The sequence below is a fragment of the Calypte anna genome, chromosome 2 (assembly GCF_003957555.1).
Source record: "Calypte anna isolate BGI_N300 chromosome 2, bCalAnn1_v1.p, whole genome shotgun sequence".
NCBI lineage: Eukaryota > Metazoa > Chordata > Aves > Apodiformes > Trochilidae > Calypte > Calypte anna.
In genome coordinates this window covers 328,544-352,956 of record NC_044245.1, presented here as the reverse complement: position 1 = coordinate 352,956, position 24,413 = coordinate 328,544, and the positions used below count along the sequence as shown (strand labels likewise).

Below are 24,413 nucleotides of genomic sequence, written 5' to 3'. Positions count from 1 at the left end.
TGTCTAATATTATTTTGAGTTGGGTCAGCTGAGTTTTGTGGGATTTGCTTTTTAAACACAGTTTGGTACTGGAGTGTCTGATCAGTTATTTTGCCATGTACAAATAATTCTGTGGTAGACATTCTATGAAGAAAACCTCAAGTTTTTACCCCACTGTTGAGCTTAATACGTTGTTTGGCTAAAGCATTTCCCAGACAAACGTGTAGGTCAGACAGAAAAACATCAAGAGGTGGAGAATGGCAGAGCTGTCCCTGTTGGCAGGGCCCCTGGGAGATCTCTAGCTCATCACCCATGATTTTCAGCCATGGTCATGCTGTTACTTGCATCGTTACATCACAGAGAGGATGTGTTGAGAAGCATCACGTCTGGTACTGCTTGGTTCATACCATCAGAGGAATGTTGTGTGGTCTTTGTACATCTCCTCTCCAGCCTAGTGGCAGTCAGACACCAACACTAGATGGGGGTGGCTGGGGCATTCTCTGGCTGAGAACTGGGAATCACACCACATCTCTCCAGGTGCTGTTCCCTTAGTGGAGGAGTTTCTCCTGATGCTGTCTCTGTGGTCCCACGCTATTACATGCTCTCTTGTACCTTGAGAGGGGATCAACTAAGCCTCTCTACTATTTGACACTCAGCTTCCTTTTTACACAACTGAGGAAGCCCATCTCAGTGTCATTTGAACATCTCTCTTGATGCTGGGGAACCCCAAGCTGGTCCATCCTCACCTGTGTTGAGCAGAGAGACATAATATGCCCTCTCAATCCACTGACCATGTTTCTTCTGATTTGACCTGGGATGCAGTCTGCCTTCCTACAGGGGAGCTGGGGAGGGGCTTTGGACAAGGGCATAAAGCAACATGACAAGGAGGAACGGTTTTGAACAGGAAGATGGGAGACTGGGAAGAGATCTTAGGAAGAAATTCTTTGGTGTGAGGGTGCTGAGCCCCTGGTTGCCCAGGTTGCCCAAGGAAGCTGTGGCTGCCCCATCCCTGGCAGTGTTGAAGGTTGGATGGGGCTTGGAGCACCCTGGGCTGGGGGAGGGGTCCCTGACCATGAAGGGGTGGCACAGGATGAGCTTTAAGGTCCCTCCAAACCCAAACCAATCTGGGATTCCTTGCCATGAGCACGGGCTGTGCACCAGGACCCAACCTGGCCTGTGCCTTGACCCCAGGCTCTTCTCCAGCACTGCTGGGTGGAAGTCCTCCTGCCCCAACCACACATGTGCCCATCTCCATAGGGACTGAGCTCTGTGAGGTTTCCTGTCATTCAATCCGAGTCCTTCAGGGTACTTGTGCATTAGGACTCTGCTGTTTGTGTTAGTGTGATCTGCAGCTTGCTGGGAGTGCTCTGTCACTCCACGGGTGGTTGATGAAGATATGGTGTGTCATCTCTCCAGTATTGACCCACGGGCTGCTCTGCCTGGTCCTGCTCTGCCTGGTCCAGCTGGGTATTGACCCATTGATTGCTGACACAGCCCAGGGGTGTGGGGGTTTCAGCCCATCCTCACCCTGCTTCTCCAGCCTAAGTTCCTCAGTCCAGCCCTTCTGTGTGGCAGTTGGGTTGATGGTGGTTAGTCAGCCATGGTAAATCCATACTGATGGTTCCTGGTTCCCCACTTGTTCCCCATGTGTCTGGAGATGGCCTCCGGGGATGTGATCCATGGTCCTGCAGGGCTTGGGTGAAGCTGCCTGTCCTGGTGCTCCTGCTGTGTCTTGGAGATGGGCACATCTCCGTTTTCCTTGCTGGGGAGGCTCCAAAGCCTCCCTGGATCTCTTACCTGTCAGTTTGAGTCCTGTCCCCAGCCCGTGCTGTGCTTACCATTAGTGACTCTGCAAAGAGTTAATTGACAGCAAAGCTGCAGGGTGACACATCTTCAAGAGATTACAGACAGGGTTGTCTTTACCTGCTACACTCCCAACACCTGGAGGAGTGAGATCAGGTCTGTAACTTGGATTTCTGTTTGGAAAAAACCAGTTCCATGTAATCTCTCTCCTCAAATGGTTGGGGGTTGATGTCAGGCCAGATAGCGGATGGTTCCCTGGGGCAGCCTGGGTGCTTTTCTCTGCAGGTACAGAGAAAACTTTGCTCTCTCTGTCATTCCTGAGGATCTCATTTATTTCAATATTTATTAAACACTAACATAAGCAGGAAAATGATCCTTTCTGTGAACTCTTTCTAAGACCACTGTATTCAAGTTGTTTGTGCCATTTGATTCAGAATTATATTGTTTTTACAGCTTCTAAATTATTCTCTTTTTCCTAATGGTTTTGAAATTAGGCATTTGTGTGTTAGGGGTGTGTCAGTCTGCTGTGTGAGGGCTGAGGGAGCAGTGCTGTGGGGCCCTGGTGCTGGGATTCCTGGGGGTGTTTGTCCCATGTGGAGGGAGCGTGGTTGCAAAGCTGCTTCCTGTTGTGCTGAGCATTGTTGGGAAACTCATTTTACTGAGGTCCTTAGCTTCCTATCCCAATTTTTGATGCTTCCTGTGTTCAAGATCTGATTGACATCTGTTTCCTCTTCTTCATTCCCATTTCTTACTCCTTTTTGGGTATTTTTGGATGTTGCCAGCCTCTAAGCTAGGTGAGGTCTTTTTAGTTGGATGGTTTTCTCTATTTTTTTAATGTCTCAATTTTTTTGTAATCTGAGAAACTATAAAAATGTAAGAAAACCTAAACCACAACAAACCCCCCAAACAAATGGAAAACCAAATAAAGCCATGCACCCTTCCAGACCCAGAGCACCAGACCCACTTTCTTGGTGTGAGGTTTTGAGTCCTTTGATCATCCAAGGGGAGCAGGAGGTGAGTGAGGTGCTGCCGAGCTGCTGCCAGTGGAGCTGCAGCAGTGTGAGCAGGACCTGGGCTGTCTCTCAAGAGCAGAAATCTACTGAGGAGCAGCTGAGGGCCCTGGGGGTGCTGATCCTGGAGCAGAGGAGGCTGAGGGGAGACCTTGTGGCTCTCTGCAACCCCCTGAGAGGAGGTTGGAGCCAGGGGGGGTCGGGCTCTGCTCCCAAGGAACAAGGGATGGGACAAGAGGAACTTTGGGCACAACTCAAGTTGTGCCAGGGGAGGTTTAGGTTGGAGCTGGGGAAGAATTTCTGCCTGGAAAGGGTTGTCAGGGCCTGGCCCAGGCTGCCCAGGGCAGGGCTGGAGTCCCCATCATCCCTGGAGGGGTTTCAGAGCCCTGGAGATGTGGGGATGAGGGACGTGGGCTGGGGGTGGCCTTGGTAGAGTTGGGTTAGTGGTTGGACACTTTAAGGAGCTTTAACATCTTTAAGGATCTTAAAGGTCTTGTCCAACCCAAAGGATTCTGTGACTATATAGCTAACCCCCTCAGGATGGGTTTCCCTGGGCTCCCTTCCTTCTCCAAGTCAGTGTATGAAGCCCCGAACCCCTGCTCCCTGCTCTTCTTTCTTCCTGGTGGGCTCTCCTTCTCCTCTCCCTGCTGTCCCAGGCTGTCTGTGCTCCTGGACACGATGTCCCACAGCTGGCAGCTCTGGGTCTGCTGGGCTCCTCGGCAGTGCTGACCCCAGCCCCGTGTCCCCTCCTCTCCTTGAGCTAATTCTGCTGGTCCCAAACCACAGCGGCGGGTGCTGGATTTAGGTGGCACACTAAAATAAATGCAGTTAATGAGATTTTGGGTTCCTTTATGGCTGAAGGAGGCGGTGTGTGGTTTCCTCCATCTGAAGAAGTGGCCAGAGGGATCTGGCACATGGGGTCCCCTCACACATCAGGGACGCTTGGCGTGTGTCTGGGAGCAGACACCATGTCCCTGGTCAGAAGTTCTTGGAGCAGTGCAGGTGGCCAGGAGACCTCTCAGGAGACCTCTTTCCCTCAGCCTCAGATAACCATTGGCAGCAGAACAGCAGGGAGGAGACCTGCACCTGGAGCTGCTGCAGCAGCATCTGCCTGCTGGCATCTGTCTATCCGTCCATCCATCCATCTGTCTGTCTGTCCCAGAGCATGGTGTCCAAGGTGATTCAGCCATCTCCTTGCCAGGTGACTCAGCCACAGATGCCTATGTGCTGCTGCCAGCACTTGACTCACGGCCAAGGCCCCCACTACAGCACCCACCACCCCTCCGCCATCCCGGGGGTCAGCCCTGGCTGGGCAGCCCCCCAGGAAGGGATGCAGGCAGGCTGTGGGCAGGAGGGTCTGGAGCAAGGAGCTGGAGATGGTGTACATGTGGGGAAGCCCATGGGTAGGTCTGACCTTGCCGGGTGTCCTGGCAGTATGTGTCCCCTCCCCACCAGCACCCCCGTCCTGCCTGCAGTGGCTCTGGGGGGGAGCAGGAGGTCCCCTCCCAGCACGGGTGCCCGGGGGGTTGGGGATGCTCAAGGGCTCTGCGGGGAGCAGAGGGCAGGGAGGTTTCTCCCTGCCCGTATTTGTCCTTGCAGGCAGTGTCAGGATTCACATCCCTGTGGCTGCACACTGGGGAGATCCCTCCAGAGCTGGAGGAGGGTCTGGCCTGAAGCACACCTGGCTGTCATGGCACATCAGCTGTAGGTGCAGTTTCCAGCCACAGTTGTGTGTTCTGTCTGGCTCCACCTGGGCTGGAGTAGAGTGGACTTCCATGTCCCACAGACTGCTGTAGAGGATGACTGCCCTCCATCTTCAGTTCTGAGCAGTCTCAGAGCAGGGTTACGATTTCTGTGTTGCTCTCCTGGAGACTGGGACCTTTCTGCCCTGAAGGAGTGTGGTTATAGCTGTGCTCATAGCTAGGTTTGTGGTGCCTTCCAGGCACGGGCAGGGCAGCAGATAGCAGAGGCTCTGGCAGATGTACCCTCCTGTAGCATGTTACCCACTGCCTGTTTGTATGGCTGTGTGTGATCAGGGCTGGATGGAGCAATGTTGATCCTTGGACTTGGTGAGAAACTCATTGTGCAAGACTCTCCAGACCCATTAACCAACTGTCACACTGCTGAGGCATCCGGGCACCAAGAGGGGGCTTTGGGGCAGTGATCCCTCAAAGTGGACCCCTAGCTGGGCAGGAGCAGTCCTTCTTCCCTCTTGTAGAGATGGGTCTTTGTTATCTGGGTGCTTGCTGGGTGCAGGTAGCTCCCCAGGAGCACTCTGCTCAGCTCAACAGGCCTGATGGTGCCACCAGTATCATGGCTTATATCCCTCTGTTTGGCAAACCCAAGATCTGTCTTACAGGAGGCTTGTGGTGCTGCCTGGCTCCTTCTCAGCTTTGTTTTCTAGAAAGACTGGTGTCTGCAAGGTGGAGTGACAGCAGCAGGGTTGGCTGGGGGTAGTAATTAGCACCTTGGCTGGGCACAGCTCTTCCATGGGGCCGACCGTGGCAGTGGCTCTGCTGTGCCAGGGGAAGGAAGAGGCATGAGCTGTGGTGGTACCTGAGGTTTGTCCAGCAGCTCCCTGAGTGACTCAGGGTAGGGAAGGGGAAGCCCTGGTCACCAGGATCACTGCATGCCCACCAGGAACAGTTGCTGCTGTGGAAGCCAGCACTGGGTTCCACCACCATGGCTCAGGAATGTCCATCTCCAAACACACCATGAGGGTGGGCTCTCTGGGTGCCAGGAGATGGGGAAATGAAGCCAGAGGAAATACAGATAGGTCAGTCCTGCTCTTGGTGGAGCCACCTCTGTGGCTGGATGTGGTGATGGGGCAGTGGTGTGGCCATGGTGGGGCTGCAGTGGAGCAGTGGTGTGGGCAAGAGCTGCCCCCTCTCCTGCACCCAGGATGGGAGAGCTGACAGGTTTAACAGTGAAACACCCAACGCTGGTAATTGTCTTTAAACTGAAGTCTCTAATTCTGCTGTTTCCATGGAAATAGAGCAATCTGTGATTAAGATGTGAGGCTGGAGTGGGGAGCACTCCAGTCCCTTGGAGCTGCAGGCCCGTGGTCTGTTCCTACCATGGCTGCTCTGAGGTCAGTGTGTCTGTCTGCCCAGACTGCCAGGGGAGACACAGACCTGCCCCATGCAGATGTGTGGGTACCTGATCTCAGAAAACCTGGCATAGTCCTCTATGTCCACCCAGTAGTTTGGGTGGGAAGGGACCTTTCAAGGCCATCCAGTCCAACTTGCTGCAGTGGGCAGGGACATCTTCAACCAGACCATGTTGCCCTGAGCCCCATCCAACCTGACCTGGAGTGTTTCCAGGGATGGGGCATCTCCCACCTCTCTGGGCAACCCAGGCCAATGTTCTTCACTTGAGGTGCCTGAAGGGTCAGTTGAGCTGGCTGTCATCTCAGGGAGCTGGGGGACCCCAAAATTGGGGGAGTTGTCTAACTTAGCGTTAAGTGCCTGTGATGGAGGTGACACCACCTGAGTCAGTTCTCACACTTGGGCTGAAGTGGGAGTGTGAAGTAGGTTGGATGACTTGTGCACTAAAAGTGCTTATTTTTCTCCATTGACTGTAGGAGAGCTGAGGGTGACTAGATCAGATGTAAGTATCTAAAGCACAGATGGCTTTGAGTTCAGCTTGAAAAGAGGGGGAGGGAAAGATGAGATGGGACCCAGTTTTTATGATATCTCCTGCATAGTGGAGTTGGGGCACTTGGGGGGGTGAGTTTCAGCAGAGCATCTCTGTACAGGGATGGAAACCAGCATCTCCAGACTAGATCCATTCTCAAGTGGTTTGGAGAGCTGGCACCTTCAGCCATGCCTGGCCCTGGCATTTCTCCTGTTTCTGTGTCTAAGGAGGTGCTGTGGGCTGATGTGGAGTGAGATCTCAGTGGGTTCAGACTGAGCCATGGAGTCTTTCTGACTTTGGAAGACTACATGTGGTGGAAGGTCCAAGGGAAGGGGAGTCCATTCCCTCCCAGGACTTGCTCTTTTCTCTTTCAGGCACTGCGATGTCAGACAAACATAAGAAGGCAGCATCTGTGCAAAGTCTCCTGTGTAACCTCTCGGGTCCTTCCTTCATGTGTCTGTGTTTCTCCTCCACTGGCTTTCCTGAAGGCCATGGCTGTTTCAAAGCTGGCACAACGTTTCATGCCTCACAATTTAAGAAAGTTATTGAACAAATACTGTGCTGACTTCCAGCTCACCCCATGCGTTACCTGTGGGGATAGATCATCCACAGCTGAAGTCTGACCATGTTTAGGTTGTCCAACATCCCAACCATGGTCTTGGTTTGGGAGAAACCCCCTGCAGGACCTGGAGCCTGGACTGGAACTGCTCTCGTGGAGGTGCAAGGGAAGGCTGATGTTTTTATGGCTTTCACAAGGCTTTCACCATGGCATTGCAAAGTAATTTTGGTGTCTGTAGTTTTTTTATTGATTTAAAAAATGTGAAGCCATACAAAAAGTGTAGTTACTACTGACAGTGTAGGGCTTAAACAAAATTAGGTCAGTTTAAGAGCTGAAGACAGTCTGAACCGCTGGGCAGAGCCCAAAGCTGTATGGATTCAGCTTTAAAGTACTTATTTTGTCAGAGAGTACCTAGCTGTTGGGATAACTTTGCTGGAGATGCAGTAAATACTTGCAGGGCCTCAAAGCAAAGCCTGGTATTCCTTTGCAGAAAAAAAGTCCAGGCTATCTCAGGTTTAAGAGGTGATTTTGATGCTGAATTTATTGAGTGGGTTTCTCTAACCTGTGCTGTGCAGTGAGTGCAACCAAGTGGTGCAGGGATGATCTCAGCTCTCTTTGTAATCCCTTATCTGTGGCAGAACACACAGGATTTAGTAAGAGTCCTCAATCTTGGCTGCAGAGCCTGGCTGCCTGGGTAAAGATAGCTGATTGCTTTCAAATAAACTTAGGCAGTGGCAATCAAATTATAAATCAAGTACTCACGCAGTGCTAAAATCGAAAGTGCCTTTGTATTCCTAAATCACTTTTCTTTAGGCTGCTGTCGAGAAAGCCATCCAGCAGAAATCTTAACAGAAACTTCTGCTGCAGCCTGGGTCTTGGTGGGGCCCAACTGAACATTCAGGCTCTTGAGCATCCTCAGCTCCAGCTGCTGACATGTGGAAGCCACAGCTGCCTGCAGGCTGTGCTGGTTCCGTCTGGTTTGTTTGAATTGAGAGGAGGGGTCTCTTCTGCATCCGGCAGCACAAGCCCAGAGGTGTGAGCAGCAGCTGGCAAAGGAGTCGTTCCCCCAGCTGGGACTCATGGTTACAGACAGCAGAAGTCACCTCCCTGAGCAAAGGGTGACCCTGAGCCAGCCACATGGAGCTCTTCAAGATCCCTCAGTAAAAACTGGAAAAATGTATAACTCTGGCAAATCTGCCTTATTTTTTCCCTAACCTCATTTTTGGAAAAGTCTGTGTTGCTTTTGCTGAAACGTCTAAAAATACCAGGCTAATGCAGAGAGCAAGCATGGAAAATTTCATCCTGAGCAGCCAGCTTGGCAGGGCCTGCAGGCCCTGAGTCTCAGCTACTGCAGTGACTCCTCCACAGCCCAGAGCAGGGAGAGGAGGAGAGGACAGGAGAGGAGAAGGAAAAAGGAGAGGAGAAGCCATGCCATCCGCTGTGCTGCCCTGGAAGGGGCTCTGGGACTCCAGTCCTTCACCCTGGGCTCACTCATCACTCTGCTGGGCTGTGGACGTGCTCCCATCCTGGAGCTGTTTGTCTGTCACAGATCTCCCCATCTCCTCGTTGTTCGTCGCCCTGCATGGAGCTTTTGTCCTTGAATCTGCCCAATGGTCTCGTGCAAGCGTGTCAGCCGAGCACGACTGCAGCCCTGGACCAGGCAGGGCTCAGCTGCCTTTTGTACAGAGAGATCTCCTTCTGCTTGCAACCTGCCTCCTGACTAATTGGGTTTGATGTCCCCTCAGTTTGTGATCTGAAAGCAACAGTGAACAATTTGTTCCCTGGTGGCCTTCTCCTTTCTCCTGATGTGAAAGGCTTCATTCCTCCTCTGCCACCTTCCTTTCCAGGCTCCTTGTACAGGAGCTGTTCTCACCTTTTGATCATCTTCTGCCCTTCTTGGTACCTTTTCTAGTTCCCTTGTCTTGTGATGAGATCTGGGTCTCAGAATCCCAGTGAGGGTGAGGACAGTGCTGGAGCAGCTGCAGTATCAGTCCCTGGGTCGGTATGAGAGCATCGTGATGTTCCCTGGTTTGTGCTTCACCCTGTTCCTCATAATTGTCAGCACGGTTTGATGGCTGCTGAGCAGCTGGCTGATGTTTTCACAGGGTTATATAGGACAACTTCAGGATTTTACTTGAGCGGCAACAAGAAGCTTGAGCTTGTTACTGTGTATGTAAAATAAGAATTGTTTTTTCCGAGTGCGCCATTTCATCTTGATCACCTACTGATCTGTCACCCAGTTACTCAGGATTTTGAGGTCTTTTCACAACACTTTGTCCTTTGTTTCTGTTCTCCTGACTAACACTTTGGAGCTTAGCTGATTTTTTTTGTGGTTGTGTTCTTTGTGGGGTTTTTTTGTTTTGTTTTTGTTTGGTTCTTTGTGTCATTTGTGCCTGCCTGCAAACTCTGCACTTGTTCCAGCACTTTCCTCCTCCTGAAGCTCCTGGGCTGCCCCAGCTTGAGCTGCAGCAGAATGAGGATGTGCCCAGAGACTCACTCTGTCTGGCTGAGCAAAGGCTTCTCTGTCAACCAGCCTTTTGTCTGAGCCTGATTTAGTTTATTCTTTCTCCGAAGTTCCTTCCAGACAGCTGGCCATGGCCCTGAGCAGGAGGTTTCCTGTTCGCTGCCCTTCTGGCAGTGCCATGACCTACAGCTGGCTCCTGGGAGTTGGACCACAAGCCTGGGAGGTGCCACCACCCCTGCACAGTTCCTGGCACAGCTGCTTTTATGTTCCCTCTCCAAGAGCTGTGCAGCTGCCTTCTTTGGTGCAGATTTCTCCCAAGAAGGGAAGCTGTGGTCCCGTCAGGCTCCTGACAAGCTTGGCCATGGTCCTGGGGAGCTTGGCCATGGTTCTGGGAGCACAGCATGGTCCTGGAGAGCTTGGTTCTGGGAGCACACCATGGTCCTGGGGAACATGGCCGTGGTCCAGGGAGATTTGCTGTGGTCCTGGACAGCACACCACGGTCCCAGGGAGCACACTGTGGTCCTGTGAAACATGCTGTGGTCTCCAGCTCTTTCCAATGCCAGTGGCATTACAAACCTTTGGTGGCAGAGGACCTGAGTCACAGGTGAGCAGAGGAGCTTTGGTGGAGGGCTGTGCCTTGCTTGTACTCAGCTGCCTGCAGAACATCTCTCCTGCTTTAAGGACAGTGAGTGCAGCTCGCTGGCTTGGAGAGGATTTGTCATTTGGCCAGGGAGACCTCGGATGTCAGAGCTGTTTAAAGGTGGAGTGAGTGTTGCAGTTTGTGTGTTTGCTCTGACAGCTTCAGTGCAGGGAAAAGGAGACCCAGACTTCACCTTCTTGCCTGCTCCTGTACCTGGAGCTCACAGGTTTTGCTCCATAGGCTGCAGATCTGGTGGGCTCACTCCATAGTGCTGGAACCTGGAGATCAGCTGTGAGGAGATGCAGAGGGTGGAGGAGACTTGGCTCATGGTGCATGGCTCATACAGTACCAGTGCTTCCCAGGTGCTGTGGTGACTCTAGGGAGGGTCAGGGCTTGGTCCATCCAAAGGACCCCAGCAGGTGATGGGGAGCTGAATGAGTCCCTTTCCCTCTGCCCCAGCTCTGGGCATCCTTGTTCCTTCCCTGAACCCCTCATGTGCTCTCAGAAGCACTCAGTGCTGGGGCTGTGGTTGCACTCCTGGCAGCTTTCTCCTCCAGCCCCAGTGGCACAGTGCTGTCTATCCCTCCTTGGCTCCCAGCACAGTGCAGGCACGAATCCCATCCAGAGAGATGGAAAGGAACCAGGTGGAGGTGGGAATTGCCATCACATCTGCTTGGTGTTCCTGCCAGGAGAAGTTCTGGTGCTGTGGTCATTCTGTGATGTCAGATCTCAGCAGTATGGCATAGTGAATACACAAGTTACCTGCTCTGGTGTCATGGTGGTACCATTCTGGTGCCAGCCCTGAGCATCCCAGAGGGAGGTTCCTAGCAATGTTTCCTCCACCAATGGTTTCTCAGGAGCCATCTCAAGACTGGATCACCTGCTGGTGGGGAGGGGAGGGCAGGATGTTCCCGGTCCCCTTGCAGCCCTCTGTAATCCTCCAGCTCTTTCTCCCAGAAAGGTTGAATGATGATGCAGTGCTCCTTCTGGGGATAGTCTTGACACTCACCTGTAACTGTTTCGTTTAGAAGGGCTGGTGTCACAAAGCTGAAAATAAAATAAAATAAATTATGAGCCAAAGTACTTGAGAGAAAGAACATCAATAGTGAATGCAAGCAGTTATTACACATTCCTAAAGATTTCTCGTTTGTGCCCAAAACACCCCAGCCCCGCAATTACTGAGGAAGGCTGCAGTGATGTCTGGCACAGCTGAAGAGTGCCAGTGCCGGATAATTAGTCATTAACAGAGAAAAAGCTGATGTTATGGAGCATAAGCCAAGACTAAAAGTGAGCAAACAGGAGGTATGAGACACATGTAGCAGCCTGTGCCCTGCCTGGTTGGTGGCAATGAGGGGTTTGGGGTTTATTAGGAGCAGGGATGGGCTTTAAGTCTGTGGCTGGCTACATGGCACAGGTTGTCAGTAGCCATGTGGTGGAAATGTTTCCATCCTGTGTGTGTAAAAATAAAGCACTGTCCCTGAAATGGTTGCTCAGTGTTGAGCAGCAGCTGCCAGTCGGGTATGTTCTGGTCCCTGGCTCTGGGCAGCTTGCAGGTGGGAGCCCGGGAGTCTGGCTGGGAGCTCCTGAAGGGGAGGATGAGTGAGGCTGGAGCAAGCTAACTCTGTGCCAGCCCTCCCCAGGAGACATGGGATGGATGACTGAGATGCCATCCTCCTGGTATCGATCCTGGGAAAGGCAGCACCGTGGCTGGCAAAGTCTGAATTAACCACGAGGTCATGGGGGGAAGCGAGTGCTGCGTGAGATGGTTTGGTGAGATCTGTTTCCCATAATGCTGGTAACTCCTGAGCAGAGTGATTAGGTGCGGGTATTAATGATTGAATAATGTGTTTAGATTTCTTTATGATGTTTGGTTTAGGACAGAGTAGCCTCCTGATGAGGGGGCTGGAAGAGACTGTGGTCAGCACCAGACATGTGAGATGGATTATGGATCAGGGCCTCAATACAGAGTTGTAAATAAATATTGGATGGGGGCAGCTGGATTTTTGGTGGGTTCTATGGGTCTGTTCCCCACCTTATAGCATTTAACATTTGATAATCACTGGAAAAAATACCGAAGAGTGGTGATGGAGTTAATAAAGATAATGCAAAAGCAGGGGGAGTCCAAGCAGTGAAGTGGGTGAGTCGCTGATGGAGGGGGCTGGGGGACTCTCATGAGCTTTGACAGTGGAAGGTGAGTTTCCAGTGCAATGCTGAGGACAGAAGGGTCATATGGACCCTTTGTGTGGTTATCTCTGGGGGAGCATGGTGGGAGAGAAGGAGGTTTGGCACCGGGATGGACCCTGCTGGGACTGTAGCTGCTCCTTCCCAGGGGACCAGGGGGTGGGAGGTGGCAGTGGCTCCCCAGCAGGAGGCTGAGCCAGCGGATGCATCAGGAGCCTCTGGGGACTGTGGGAATGTGGGTGGGAGGCTAGCTCCTTCTGCTCTCTGTGACTGGTTTGTTTTGTTTTGTTTTTTTCTTTTTATCTCTGTGGTTTTTGTTTTGGTCTTTGAATAGAGGCCCTGGGGAGAGACAAGAAATGCTCTTCTCTCTTCCAGTGCTACACCTGTGTAGTGGTGTGTGTGGGGAGAGATGGACCCTGTGGTGAGGTGCTCAAGGGGTCTGTGATGGTGTGGATGGAGGTGGACCTTGTGGTGAGGTGACAGTCTAGGGGAGCTCTGTAGTTCAGGCTCTCTGAATTATATGAAATGGCTTCGTACCATTAAATAAAAAGTCTTTTTTTTTTACCTATAAAGAAAAGTCATACAAAAGGTCTCACCAAAAACCTGCACTGAACCCAGACAAACATGATTTTGATTCCAAAAGCCAACCTTGTGAAAATTTTGCCTTTACATCCTAATTTGGGCTCTTTTACGTATGGGTTTTGATGCAGCCCTTGATTATTTGCTCCCTGAAGTATTGCGTGGCTCAGAATGAAAGCACAGGCACACGGGCCTGGGGTGACTGTGTGGGCAGCAGCAAGGCTTGGATCAGGACTGCCTTGAGATGCTCTTGAGCTGTAGCAGGATGAACCATGTTGAGATGCTCTTGAGGCTGTAGAGAGGAGGAGCTGATGTGAAGGGAGCTCACATCTGTGAACCAGGAGGCCCTCAGAATTCCTTTGTGTTCTCTGAGGCAGGAGTTTCTTTAAGCTGTTCCTCTTCTGACTTGGGATCTGGGGCTCAACTACCTATAGAAGCCCCCTGCTTGCTCTGGAGCTCTGCACGAGCCTCTTGTTCATCCATCACCCTTCTCTGCTCTTGCAGAGAATCCCAGAGAGGATTAAGAATTCTCACAAGCTGAGGATAAAAGCATGGATGGCCCCTGAGCCCATCTGGGATGGCATCCATAGGGTCCCCTCCCGTGACCAGTTCCATGCTGGTTATCAATGACTGGGTGCTGTGGTGTGGTGGGAAGGGTCTCCAGGGTTGGTGGGGAGGTCTGCAGCCCCTCCCTCGCCTCCTAGCTTGTGCCTTTGGGTGCTGGGCATGTTTTGGGTGACACAGCAACCCCTTAGGATGAGGCTGAGTTTGCAGACTGGCAGGTGATGTTGGGTGAGGTTGCTTGTGCCCGTGTCTCTTGCTGTCTGGTCATTCCCAAGCCCTTGGTGGGTGGCTGGTGAGTCAGGTTCCTCATGGGCCTACTCCTTCCTACTGAGACCTGGGGCAGCTTCTCTTTCCCTCTCCAGTTCTCAGGACCTGTGAGGAGCTTTGTGATTGTCAGCTCGGGGCAGAAAAAAGGGCAAAGTGCTGGGCTGGGGCTGCTCGTCCTCCTGAGACAGGTGCTGTCCCCAGGAAGGGCCCTGGCAGTCTCCTGACGTGTGTCAGGACCTGGAGTAGTTGTCCCTGCAGAAGAAGGTTTAATGAACAAGTGAGAATTTGGGCAGAAAGCAGGGTGGTTGTTCATGTTTAGTAGATTCCTGAGTTTTCTGCTGGCTGAAGTCTGGTGGCCATGTGGCTCGGTGGGTGCTTGGGTGGTAGTAATGGGCAATTGGGTGATGAAAATGAAACTGAACTGAACAGTGGTCAGAGGGACTGGTTCTGTGCAGGATTCAGAGCCCAGGACCCTTGTACCATGGTGGCAGCTGGAGGGGACTGTTGCCCCTGGTCCTGCCTGGGGGGATGCCCCTGGCTTGGGCTTGCTCTGAGCTCCTCCTGCACCACCTGAAGGTGTTGTTTGTAGCATCCTCAGAGTTACATTTCCTTTCCTCAAACAGTTGCTACTAAGAGTTTAAGCTGGAAGGTGGGGTCTGTGGCCTGTTGAGCAGGGAGGAACCTGGTTGGGCTTTTCTAGAGACCTTTGCTGCTGTCTGGAGTGCAGACAGCTACCCCGTGCCAGGTATCTACACCTTGACTATTGCTGTTCATGGCAAAACACTCTCTGCCTTTGTGTGCTGATGGTGCTGGTCACTGAGCTGCTCCTTGGGAGGATGAGAAGGTAGAAGTGCTGGAGAAATGGTGTTTGGTGGCATTTGTTGGGGGTGCTTGTGAGCATCTTGTGTTGTTGCCAGTCTCTGTGGCTTTTAGCTTGTTTTTTAAAAATACTTCTTTATCTCATCTCCTTCTTCAGCATGTGCCTGGAGGGAACATGAAGGGATGGGACCTTTTCATGGCTTCTTAGAGTGACATTGCTTTGCATGATTTCCAGGGAGGACCATTCTCAAGTAGCTTTGGAAGCCCTGTTTGGAACACCCCATTTGGGGTTCTGGGCTTCTCTCCTTTTCATAGAGCTGAAGGTCTTTCCAGTTCCTTCTGCTGGTGTCTGCTGTCCCTGTCACTCCTGAATGTTTTGCTGGTGTCTGGGCATTGCTGCTTGCAGCAGAACAAGAAGGGCCCTGAGAAGCTGTGGCTGCCCCATCCCTGGCAGTGTTGAAGGTTGGATGGGGCTTGGAGCCCCCTGGGCTGGGGGAGGGGTCCCTGACCATGGCAGGGGTGGAACTGGAGGAGCTTTATGATTCCTTCCAACCCAAACCAGTCTGGGCTCCTGGGCTGAGGACAGGTGGTCTGTCCTGCCATGCCTTAGAGCCTCAGCCCATCTTTGTCCAGGATGGGACCAGCACTGCTCATCCAGTGAGCAGTGAGAAGGCCTGAGGTCTGCTCTGCCTTCCTGATCACCCAGGAGCTGGCCTTGCAGCCATCCTTCGAGGGTGCTGCTGCATCTCTGCCTTTCTGTCGAGGCAGGGAGGATTTTTCTGCCTCCTCCATCTCTTGGCTGGGAGATATGTTTTCCTCCTGACCTCCAGGTGTATTTACCTCTCCTCTGAGTCTAATTTCTGCTCTGCCTGTCTCTTAGTTTTACCTCTTTGCTGCTTTTATTTTCATTTGTTTTCCTTTTCAGCTTTTGGAGCAAACTAGAGGATTTTCCCTGTTTTAAATTACAATTATGGGAAGGATTTTAAAGCCAGGGCAAGGGCTGGACTTAAGGACCTGAAGAAATCCCCTTTGGTCCTCTTCCCTGATTTTTAACGTGAGCTTTTGTCTTTGGGTTTCAAAATACTCAGGAGACTTCACAGTACCTGCCCCAGTCACCTTGGATCTGCTTGTACCTGCAGCCATTACTGGAGCATCCCCTGTGAGTCTGGAGAGGGGCGGAGAAGGACTTTGGGACCATCCTGGAAGTGGTGGGGGTGACATGGCCACATCCTCGTAGGGCAGAGGAGGGAGGTGGTTTGCTGTGAATCCTTGTGGAGGAGAAGTGGTGATCTCCTGTCAGCAGTGGAGGGTGGGTGGTGGGAGGGAGCTGGTGCTGATGCTGAAGCTGATGCTGGTGGTGATGCTGAAGCTGGTACTGATGCTAGGCTCCCTGGTGCCTGCGGCTCTGTTCACTTCCCAGCTTCTGTTAACTCTTTGCTGTCTGGGCCCATTAGTGCTCTCGACATGGAAACTGGAGGTGACAGCCTGCTCAGGGTGATCACAGAACAATTTGGGTTGGAAGAAGCCTTTAAGATCAGTAAGTCAAACTCTACTGAGTCTGGTGCTAAATCATGTCCCTAAACCATGTCCCTCACTTCAAGAGGCCACTGCAAACCAGCCCTGGAGGTGTCCAACCCACAGGTGGGGCTGCAGAGGGGACATGGGCAGGTGGTGAGGGGCTGGGTCCCTCGAGCAGAGCCTTGTTCCTCTGGGCTGAGACCCTGGGGATTGAGGGTGGAGAGAGTGAGGATCTCCATTGTGAGCAGGCTGGTTGGGGTGACCACAAAGGGTTATCACAGCTGGTTGGGGTGATCACAAAGGGTTATCACAGCAGAACAGAGCTGGTGTGATTTTTTTGTCTCACTGCAGTGGATGCTCCAGCCTAGCTGTGGCTGAACTCAGCTGCCAACACCATCCCCCTGCTCAGGGGAAGCACCTGGTCCCCCCCACCCTCCTCCTACCTGGGCAGAGGGCAGCTCTGTCCTGCCCAGCCCCCACCCCCAGGTGACAAGCGACAGCATCAGCACCGGGCTGCGGTGACGCTGGCAGCCTGTGACGTGGGGCTGTGACGTGGGGCTGTAAGGTGGGGGCTGTGGGGGCTGCGGGGGCTGCGGAGCTGCACGCCCCAGGCCGGGCAGAGCCTCATCAGTATTCCTGCAGCACACTCGGGCTGGCTGGAGCTGCTCTGCAGAGCCCGGGGCTCCAGCACGGCCCTGGTGCTGCGTTCAGGGTCCTGCGAGGGGGCTCTGCCACCATCCCACAGCATTGCATGGAGCCCCCCCTACTCTGGTGCTCCAGCCTCGAGCCTGTCCCAGGGGTCCTGGGTGTCCCCAAACCTGGAGCAACTGTGGTGTCACCCTGTCCTGTCCTCATCTGTGGGCAGTGGTGCTGAGCTCCTGCTTGTGGTCCCCCCACTGGCACAGTCTGTCTTGGGCACCCTGCAGCCCCACTGGCAGGTGGGTCCCAGGGCTGGCCGGTGTCTGCGCTGTCCCCTGCTCTGCTGCTGGCACCTGCTTGTGGCTCCATCCCTCCATCCACACCTGCCAAGAACACCATAGTGCTGGTTCCTTGTCCCCTCTGCATGGCTGCGGGGGGTCTCCCAGGCCTGAGCCCCCCTGCAGAGCAACAGCACCTCCAAAACCCATCTTGTTCTCCAGGCTGGATGAGGTACCCTTGCAACAAAAGCTTTGCTTCTGCAGGGAGCAGGAATATCAGCGAGGAGTGGAGGAGCACAGTGGAGCATTTCACCAGTCACCATTCAAACTTCTTTTCCATTGCAAGGCTCCACCCTGAGCTTCACCCTGGGGACCAGCCAGCAGTGGAAAGTTCCCTCACTTTCGGATTGTCTTCCAGGGCAGCTGTTGCTCAGCCTCTCATGGCATTTTGTTAATTTAAGCCAGATGTTCATTGCCATGATATTTGTAACATGAGTGTGACTCATAAAAGTCTGCTAAGAGACTAACTTGCTTCTGTCCCTGGGCACCTGCCCCAGGTCAGCATTGCAAAAGCATGATGTCCCTGTTCCTGCCCAGCTCTTGGAGCTCCTCTGCTTCCAGAGACCCCAGTGGCACTGTCTGCCGGGTGGGTGAGCTGTCACCTCCCATTTGCATTGCATGTGTGCACAGCGCCGGTCAGACCCGCTGTAACCATGGAGGAGACTGCCTGAGAAGAGATGCTTGAAGGCATGTGGGACATCTTTCCGTGGTGGCTTCTGGTTTCCTGATCTCGTTTTCATAGTGGTTCCTCTGTGAGCCATGGTTTCAGCCTTAGTCCATGTGCTGTCCAGATCTGGTGGGGTTCGAGCCCTTCCTGGGCTTCCTGCAGCCCTTGGCCACCAGAAGTTATATCTGGGGCTTTTTTATTTTGTTGTATTTCAGATGTCTTTTGTTCTTTCTGTAGGAATAACTGGGGGGGGCGGGGGGGGTGTCATGTCAATGTGTACAGCAAATAGAAACCTTTGCCTCTGAACTGTTGTTCCTGTTGTACATACAGACCAGCATCTCCTGGGGACGGAGTACACGGGTGGTGTTTGTATGTTCCTTGGTGCTGCTGGAGTCCCCAGCTGAGCATTGTGCCCAGGTCCTGGCTCTGCATTTAAAAAAGGCAGAAGGCAAATTGCAAAGAATGGAAGAGAATGCGTTGAAAACACTGAAGAGCTTAAACAAAGCTGTCCTCAGTGGGACAGTGAGGAGATGTTTTCAGTTGAGGGGAACTCTGTTGGTGTGTTGAAGGCTGTAGGGAGGAATGCTGTCATTACTCTTCCTGGCTGGTACGGGTATGGGCAGGAGTGATTTTCTTGATGTGCAGGTGGGGGGGATTCAGACCAGGTTGTGGGAGGAGGAGGAACAGGAGGAGCAAGGATGGGCATGAGGAGGTGTCTAGGAGGGGTCAGACAGACGCCTGTTGGGGTGATCCAGGCATGTCTGGTACCTGGTGGGTGGTACCTCAGTTCTTCTAGCAGATATTTCTGTGATTCTGTGAAACCTTAAAGCCTGGAACTTGCCAGAATATTTTAAGAATATGAGACTCATCTAGAAGGTGTAAGGTTGTACCATCTGGTGTTGTTGCAGTAAAGGTTAAACCCAGGACTTGGGGAGGGATGAATACAGACGGTCCTGTCCTTACAGAAGCAGTTTCCAGTCCCTGGGAGCCAGCACGGTTGGGAAGAAGCTTTCCAGGTGCCTGGTCTGGGTCCCTGCCCAAAGGCTGGCTCCCTGTGTCCGAGGTGTGCTGCTCTCAGGGCTGTGTTGCCAGTGCAGACCCCCGGCTGACACAGACCCCACCGGGGGGTGGTGCAGACCCCTGGATGCAGCATGGCAGCTCCTGGCAGGCAGGGCAGGAGGTGATGGGGATGGGGTCGGGTCGTCTGGCAGCTGGGCTGTGCTGTGACCTCGGCAGAGGTGGCAGAGCCGGGGCTTTGCCGGGGTGTCAGGCACCTTCTGCTCCCATTGGGGCATCAGTGCCTGTGTGCTGGGGAGCTGGATGTGTCCTGCCCACTGCCCCTGGGGCACTGGCATGGTGTCAGTGGCATCCTGGAGCAGATCCTTGGTCCGGGAGATGCTCCCTGGGTTTGGCACTGCGAGCAAATGAATTAGAGATCTTACTGTGAAAAGTGGCACAGGAGTCGAGGGAAGAAAAGGTGCTGGGGCTCAGGGAGGAGCTGCTGAGTGATGGCTCTGCTTGTGCAGCGTGGGGGTGGGCTGTGCTGTTAACGGTGAGGGGGGGTGGATGGTGGAATCTGTGGGTGTAGGAGAGGAAGGGAAAGGGAGAGGAAGGGGATGAGGTGTTGGCTGTGCTGTGGGGAGGGGAAGGGCTGAACCTGCTGGTACCTCCTGGTGTGTTGAGGTTCAGCTGAGTCCCAGGGCTGGGAGCACCCACAGGGAGCTGCAGAGGAGATGGGGGTTGCTCAAGAGGACCATGGAAGAGGATGAGGGATCAGAGAGGGGGTAAAGTCCAAAAAGGCAGTGGGATTTTGGAATAGCCAAGGCAGAGGCATATCATGGTGATACCCATAGTATCTCCTGGATAAGGAGAGGCTGGTGTTAAGATGTTCCCTGGAGAGGCCTTGAGAGGCAGGAGAAGACCTAAGCTGGTTCAGCAGAGAGAACTTTCAGAAGGGTAAAAATAAGTCAATCATTTTTTTTTCTCCCCAGAGGGAGCACAGATGATGCTTTCAGTAAGAAGAGCCAGGGAGAGGGGAAACACTTCAGGGAAAAGAAGGAGGAGAAAAGTCCTGGGGCGATGCAGGATGGGTCCCTGGGGACAGACACGGTGCTGCAGGCAGCAAAAGGGGGGCTGCAATGGGGGCTGTGCAAAGAGCGTTGGGGAGGGGGGTTTGGTCCTGGGAACAAGTGCGCTCTGGCACAAGAGAGGAGCCGATCTCTGGTGCTGTGTTCCCCCTGGCCGGCTGCCCCCGGGCCCTCGCTGCAGCGGTCGGAGGGCTTGAGGGGTTGTTTGTGGGCTTGGTGCGGTGTCTGTGTCCCCCTCCCGCTGCAGCCCCCCGTGGGTCCCTGTGCCTCCCGCTGCTGCCCCCCGTGGGTCCCTGTTGCCCCCCGTGGGTCCCTGTTGCCCCCCGTGGATCCCTGTGCCTCCCGGTGCTGCCCCCCGTGGGTCGCTGTTGCCCCCCGTGGGTCGCTGTTGCCCCCCGTGGGTCCCTGTTGCTCCCCGTGGGTCCCTGTTGCCCCCCGTGTGTCCCTGTGCCTCCCAGTGCTGCCCCCCGTGGGTCCCTGCTGCCCCCCGTGGGTCCCTGTTGCCCCCCGTGGGTCCCTGTGCCTCCCGCTGCTGCCCCCCGTGGGTCCCTGCTGCCCCCCGTGGGTCCCTGTTGCCCCCCGTGGATCCCTGTGCCTCCCGGTGCTGCCCCCCGTGGGTCGCTGTTGCCCCCCGTGGGTCGCTGTTGCCCCCCGTGGGTCGCTGTTGCTCCCCGTGGGTCCCTGTTGCCCCCCGTGTGTCCCTGTGCCTCCCAGTGCTGCCCCCCGTGGGTCGCTGTTGCCCCCCGTGGGTCCCTGTGCCTCCCGGTGCTGCCGCGCGGGGGCGCCCTGAGGCAGCCGTCAGCGGCAGCACAGCGCCCCCTGCCGGTCAGTGCCGGCCCCGCGCCGACACCAGAGACCCGATCCCGGTGCTGCCCGGTCCCGGTGCTGCCCGGAGCTCGGTGCTGCCCGGTCCGGTGCGGGCAGTGAGCACTCCGGCGTGGCGGCTGCAGTCCGGCCGTGCAGCGCTGCCGCTTCCCGACTGCGGGTGGTGACGGGTCTCGGGCCCCAGCCCTGCCCCGGGGCTGCAGCCCCGCGCCGCGGGGTTGGTCCGAGCGCCGCCCCGGGGCCGGTCCGAGGGCATCGCCTGCCCGACCCGGGGCTCGGTGCCCGCGGCGTGGGGCGGCCTTGGCCCCGGCCCCCGCCCCATCTGCATCCCCGACTCCGTTCCGGGGCGGGCCCAGCCCCGTGCTGGCGGCTCGCCGGCCCGGGCATGCCGGCGCGGCGTGGGAGCCGGCAGGCAGCGGTCGGCGTGCGGGGCCCCCCTGCGCCGCCTCCCCGGGGCCGGCCGCCCGCACCGGCAGCAGCCCAGAGCGGCGGGCGGCCCGGGGCCATGGGGCAGCCCCGCCGCTGAGCATGGCGGAGGGCTGGCGCTGGAGCCAGGCGGGCCGGGGCCCCCCGCGGCCGAGCCCCCGCCGCGCCGTCAGCGTCTGCGAGTCGCTGGACCTGCAGGGCGTCCCCGCCGTCCAGGCCGCCCTCAAGGCCGCCCAGCAGCAGCGCCGCCGGCCCAAGAGCTTCTGCGCGGCGGGGAACGGGCTGGCGGCCGGGGCCCTGCTCTCTCCGCCGTCCCCCGCCCGTCCCCGCGGCAGCCTGCTGGACTTCTTCAGGCTGCGCTCGCCCCGCAGGCCCGGCCCGGCCGGCTCGGAGGGCTCGGAGGGCTGGGAGGGCTCGGGCCCGGCAGCTCTGCTCGACGGGGCAGACGGGGCGCAGCGCCCGCGTCCCAGCAGCATGACCTTCCTGCCCGCCGCCCGGCAGCCGCACCCCCCCGAGAGCCCCGGTTTCCTGCGAGGGGGCTCCCTGTGGGGCAGCCGCCGATGGAACATCTTCGGGGGCAGCGGCCGGAGCAGCCCCGGCCCCAGGAAAAATTTCAGCTCCCTGCGCAAAAGCTTCAGCTTCCGCCTGCGGCGGGGACACGAGCTGCGGCGGTCGGAGTCCGGGGGGCTCCTGCGCCCCGCACGCCTCCGCACCAAGAGTGAGGGTGACGCCAGCTCCCTGCACACCTGCCCCAGCAAGCGGGACCTGCTCTACCCGGAGCTGGCCAGAGTCGGGGGCGGGCTGCACCCCGACCCCGGGCAAGGAGGGGGACTCTGGAGACTCCTCACAAGCCGCTTCCGAAGGCGAGAGCGCGGCGGCCCCGGCAGTGTGTGCCCCAAGGACCCCCACGGCACTGCTGACCCCATCCTGCTGGGCAGCGGTCCACTGCGAGCCCTGGGTAAGTGAGCACAGGAGGGGTGCCAGCCCTCTGAGAGCCCCCTGCACCCTGTGGGGACGGGTGGCCATGGCTGTGACCGTGGCCTGTCTCAGCTGAGGGCATGCGGTTGCATCCTGGTTCTCTATGGGTTTGTGCTTGGGAAGGCTGGGCTGTATGCAGCAAGGTAGTGTGAGTGTTCATGGGGCTGTTGGGCACTCTGGTGGATGCAGACCCCTGCTGTCAGGGCTGAAGGAGCTGCAACATGGCTATCCAGGAAGAGATGATTCAGGAGTCTGGGTTCCCTTGCTGGTCAGACACCTGGGAGCCAAGCGTGTGTGTCCCATGTCTGTCTTAGTATCCCACATCCTTGAAGTCCCAGGAGGGGCAGGGAGAATTGATCCTCATGCAGTGGTGTCAGAGGAGCAGAGGGAGCTGAAACTGTAGGAAGGGGAGAGGGCTTCTGTTAGTTGGTTCCAGATCCTGGACTATTTGGGATATTGCCAGAGCAGAGGTATGGGGCGGCAGAAGGGGGTTGGGCAGCACAGAAGCGTGGCTACATCTTCCTCCTGTGAGCAGCTACCCGTGCCAGACTCTGTCTGGGTGATGCTCTGACCAGGTCTTCCCTTGGGTCGAGTGGATGCAGTGTGTTTGGAAGCATGGTGATGCTCTCCAGGTCCAGGACAGCCTGCAGACAGTGGTGGTGGCATCTCAAGTGTCATGGCAGAGGGACAAAGGGCAGGACTGTCTGGGGAGGGGGCACAGCACCCCCATGGGGACTGGCAGCTGCAGAAGCTGTTAGGTGCTGGACTGGCTGGTGTTCGGCCTCAGTGCCACGGGCTCTTCTGCCACGTGGGATCCGTGCTGCCTGTGCCCCTTCCCGTTCCTCTGCCCTGCAGAGGCAAACAAGGGCTGGGAGGCGAGAACGGCATCGAGAGGCTTTTTAAGGCATTGAACGCCGTCCTGTACGCAGGGGGTGGGACGGGACTTGCAGCTCTTGCCCTCGGGGGGGGGGAAGGCAGGCGCTTTCTGGAGCCTGTGAGCTCCGCCGCGTTCCATGGCTGCTCTCCGCAGCCCAGATGTTGCGGTGGCAGTTCCCGGCTTGGCTGGCTTGCCGGACGGGTGGACTGGGGCTGGGGGCTCCCCAAGGTATCCGCATGCTCCCCGGGCAGCAGCTGCCCAGAGGAGGTTTGTGCCCGGGATGCTTTCTGGGAGGGCTTCGGGTCAAGACCAGAGCTGCTGCCAGCTGGGGTTCCAGGACCAGGGCAGGAGGCTCAAGGGGCTCATTGCTGCTGGTCCTCCTTGCCCCTGGGGCTGGCTCTGCCTTCCCAGGAGCAGTCCTGGAGGGTCTGTAGTGGCGTCTGGGTGGCCAAGGCCACCTCTGTGCTGTGTGGGGTTAAGGGACAGGATCCCGGTGCTGTGCCCCTCCCGGGGGCTGTGCCGAGGCTGGGTGCTGGCTGGGTGGCTGGAGGTTCCCAGGCAAGGGGAGGCTGCGCTCATGGCTGGGGAATGTGGGTGTATCCGGGCAGGGAGGGCCCTGCCCGTGCAGCGGGGGGCCTGTTTCTGCTTGCCAGTGGCTTCCAGCAGGAGCTGGGCCAGCAGCAGCAGCCGGCCCGGCAGCCACATTCCCAGGAGAGCAGATGAGGTTGAACGCTGGTGTTGGCGTCCTCAGCCCTCACCTGGCTGCTCTGGTGGGACAGGTTGGGGCTCCCTTTGGGTCCACCTGCTGGGGAGCCTGGAGAAGGCTCAGAGCCCTCTCTGTCAGTCACCAGCCAGTTAATGCCAGGCTACTGTTTGTCAGGGTGGCTAGTAGTTGCCATCATGGCTCATGCTGGAGGCACAAGCTCAGGGATGACCTTCCCAGGCTGCCTTTGGGGTTGGGGCTCATTGCAGCAGAGCAAGCTGTGCTTGCTGGAGTTGCAAAGCTCAAAGCTTGGTCTTAGAACACCATTTTTGCCATTATCCACTTGGCTGTGAGCTCTGCCCTGATGGGATCAACCAGATGTGAAGACGTAGAGGTGAGGTGTGTAGCCCAAGGCTTCTGCTGTCTGTCCCATCTCTGTCTTGCCCCTGCATCATCTCTTCTCTCAGCAGGTTGGTCCATGGGCTCTAGGTCTCCCCAGTGGGAGTCTCAGCAAGGACATGGCAGACTGGATGTGTACAACCTTGTTACTGCTCCAAGTGGAACTTGCTAGATATGGCAGCTCAGGACATCTCTGCCTCATTCCTGTTCTGGGCTTGCAGGCCAGTAGTGTTTCCAACACCATCTTGACGTTCCCCAAACCTGAATGCTTCACGTGGGTGCTGCCCACCTTAGCCCTAGGAGAGCTTCTGGTACAGTCCCAACATGCCCTCCCAGAGGGGTGCAGCTGCAGTTTCAGTTATCAGTTCTTTGAATAAGATGGATGGATGAGTCCAGGCAGAGATCCAAGCCAGTACTGCCATCCTATTTCCAGTACCTGGAATATTTTGTTTCTA

At 55.8% G+C, this 24,413-nt stretch overlaps 1 protein-coding gene across 3 annotated transcripts in view; it reads left to right on the top strand.

The window, feature by feature from the left end:
• Positions 1 to 24,413, top strand: part of AGAP3 (ArfGAP with GTPase domain, ankyrin repeat and PH domain 3) — a 120,779-nt gene that overhangs the window by 12,626 nt on the left and 83,740 nt on the right. The window contains exon 1 of one of the 3 annotated variants that reach the window (XM_030444851.1): positions 21,364 to 21,959. The exons of the other annotated variants lie outside the window; for them this stretch is intronic. Coding sequence (XP_030300711.1) covers positions 21,476 to 21,959 — 484 coding nt within the window. The 5' untranslated portion in view covers positions 21,364 to 21,475. Of the gene's footprint in view, positions 1 to 21,363; positions 21,960 to 24,413 lie in introns of those variants that run through there. 3 annotated transcript variants of the gene reach the window in all.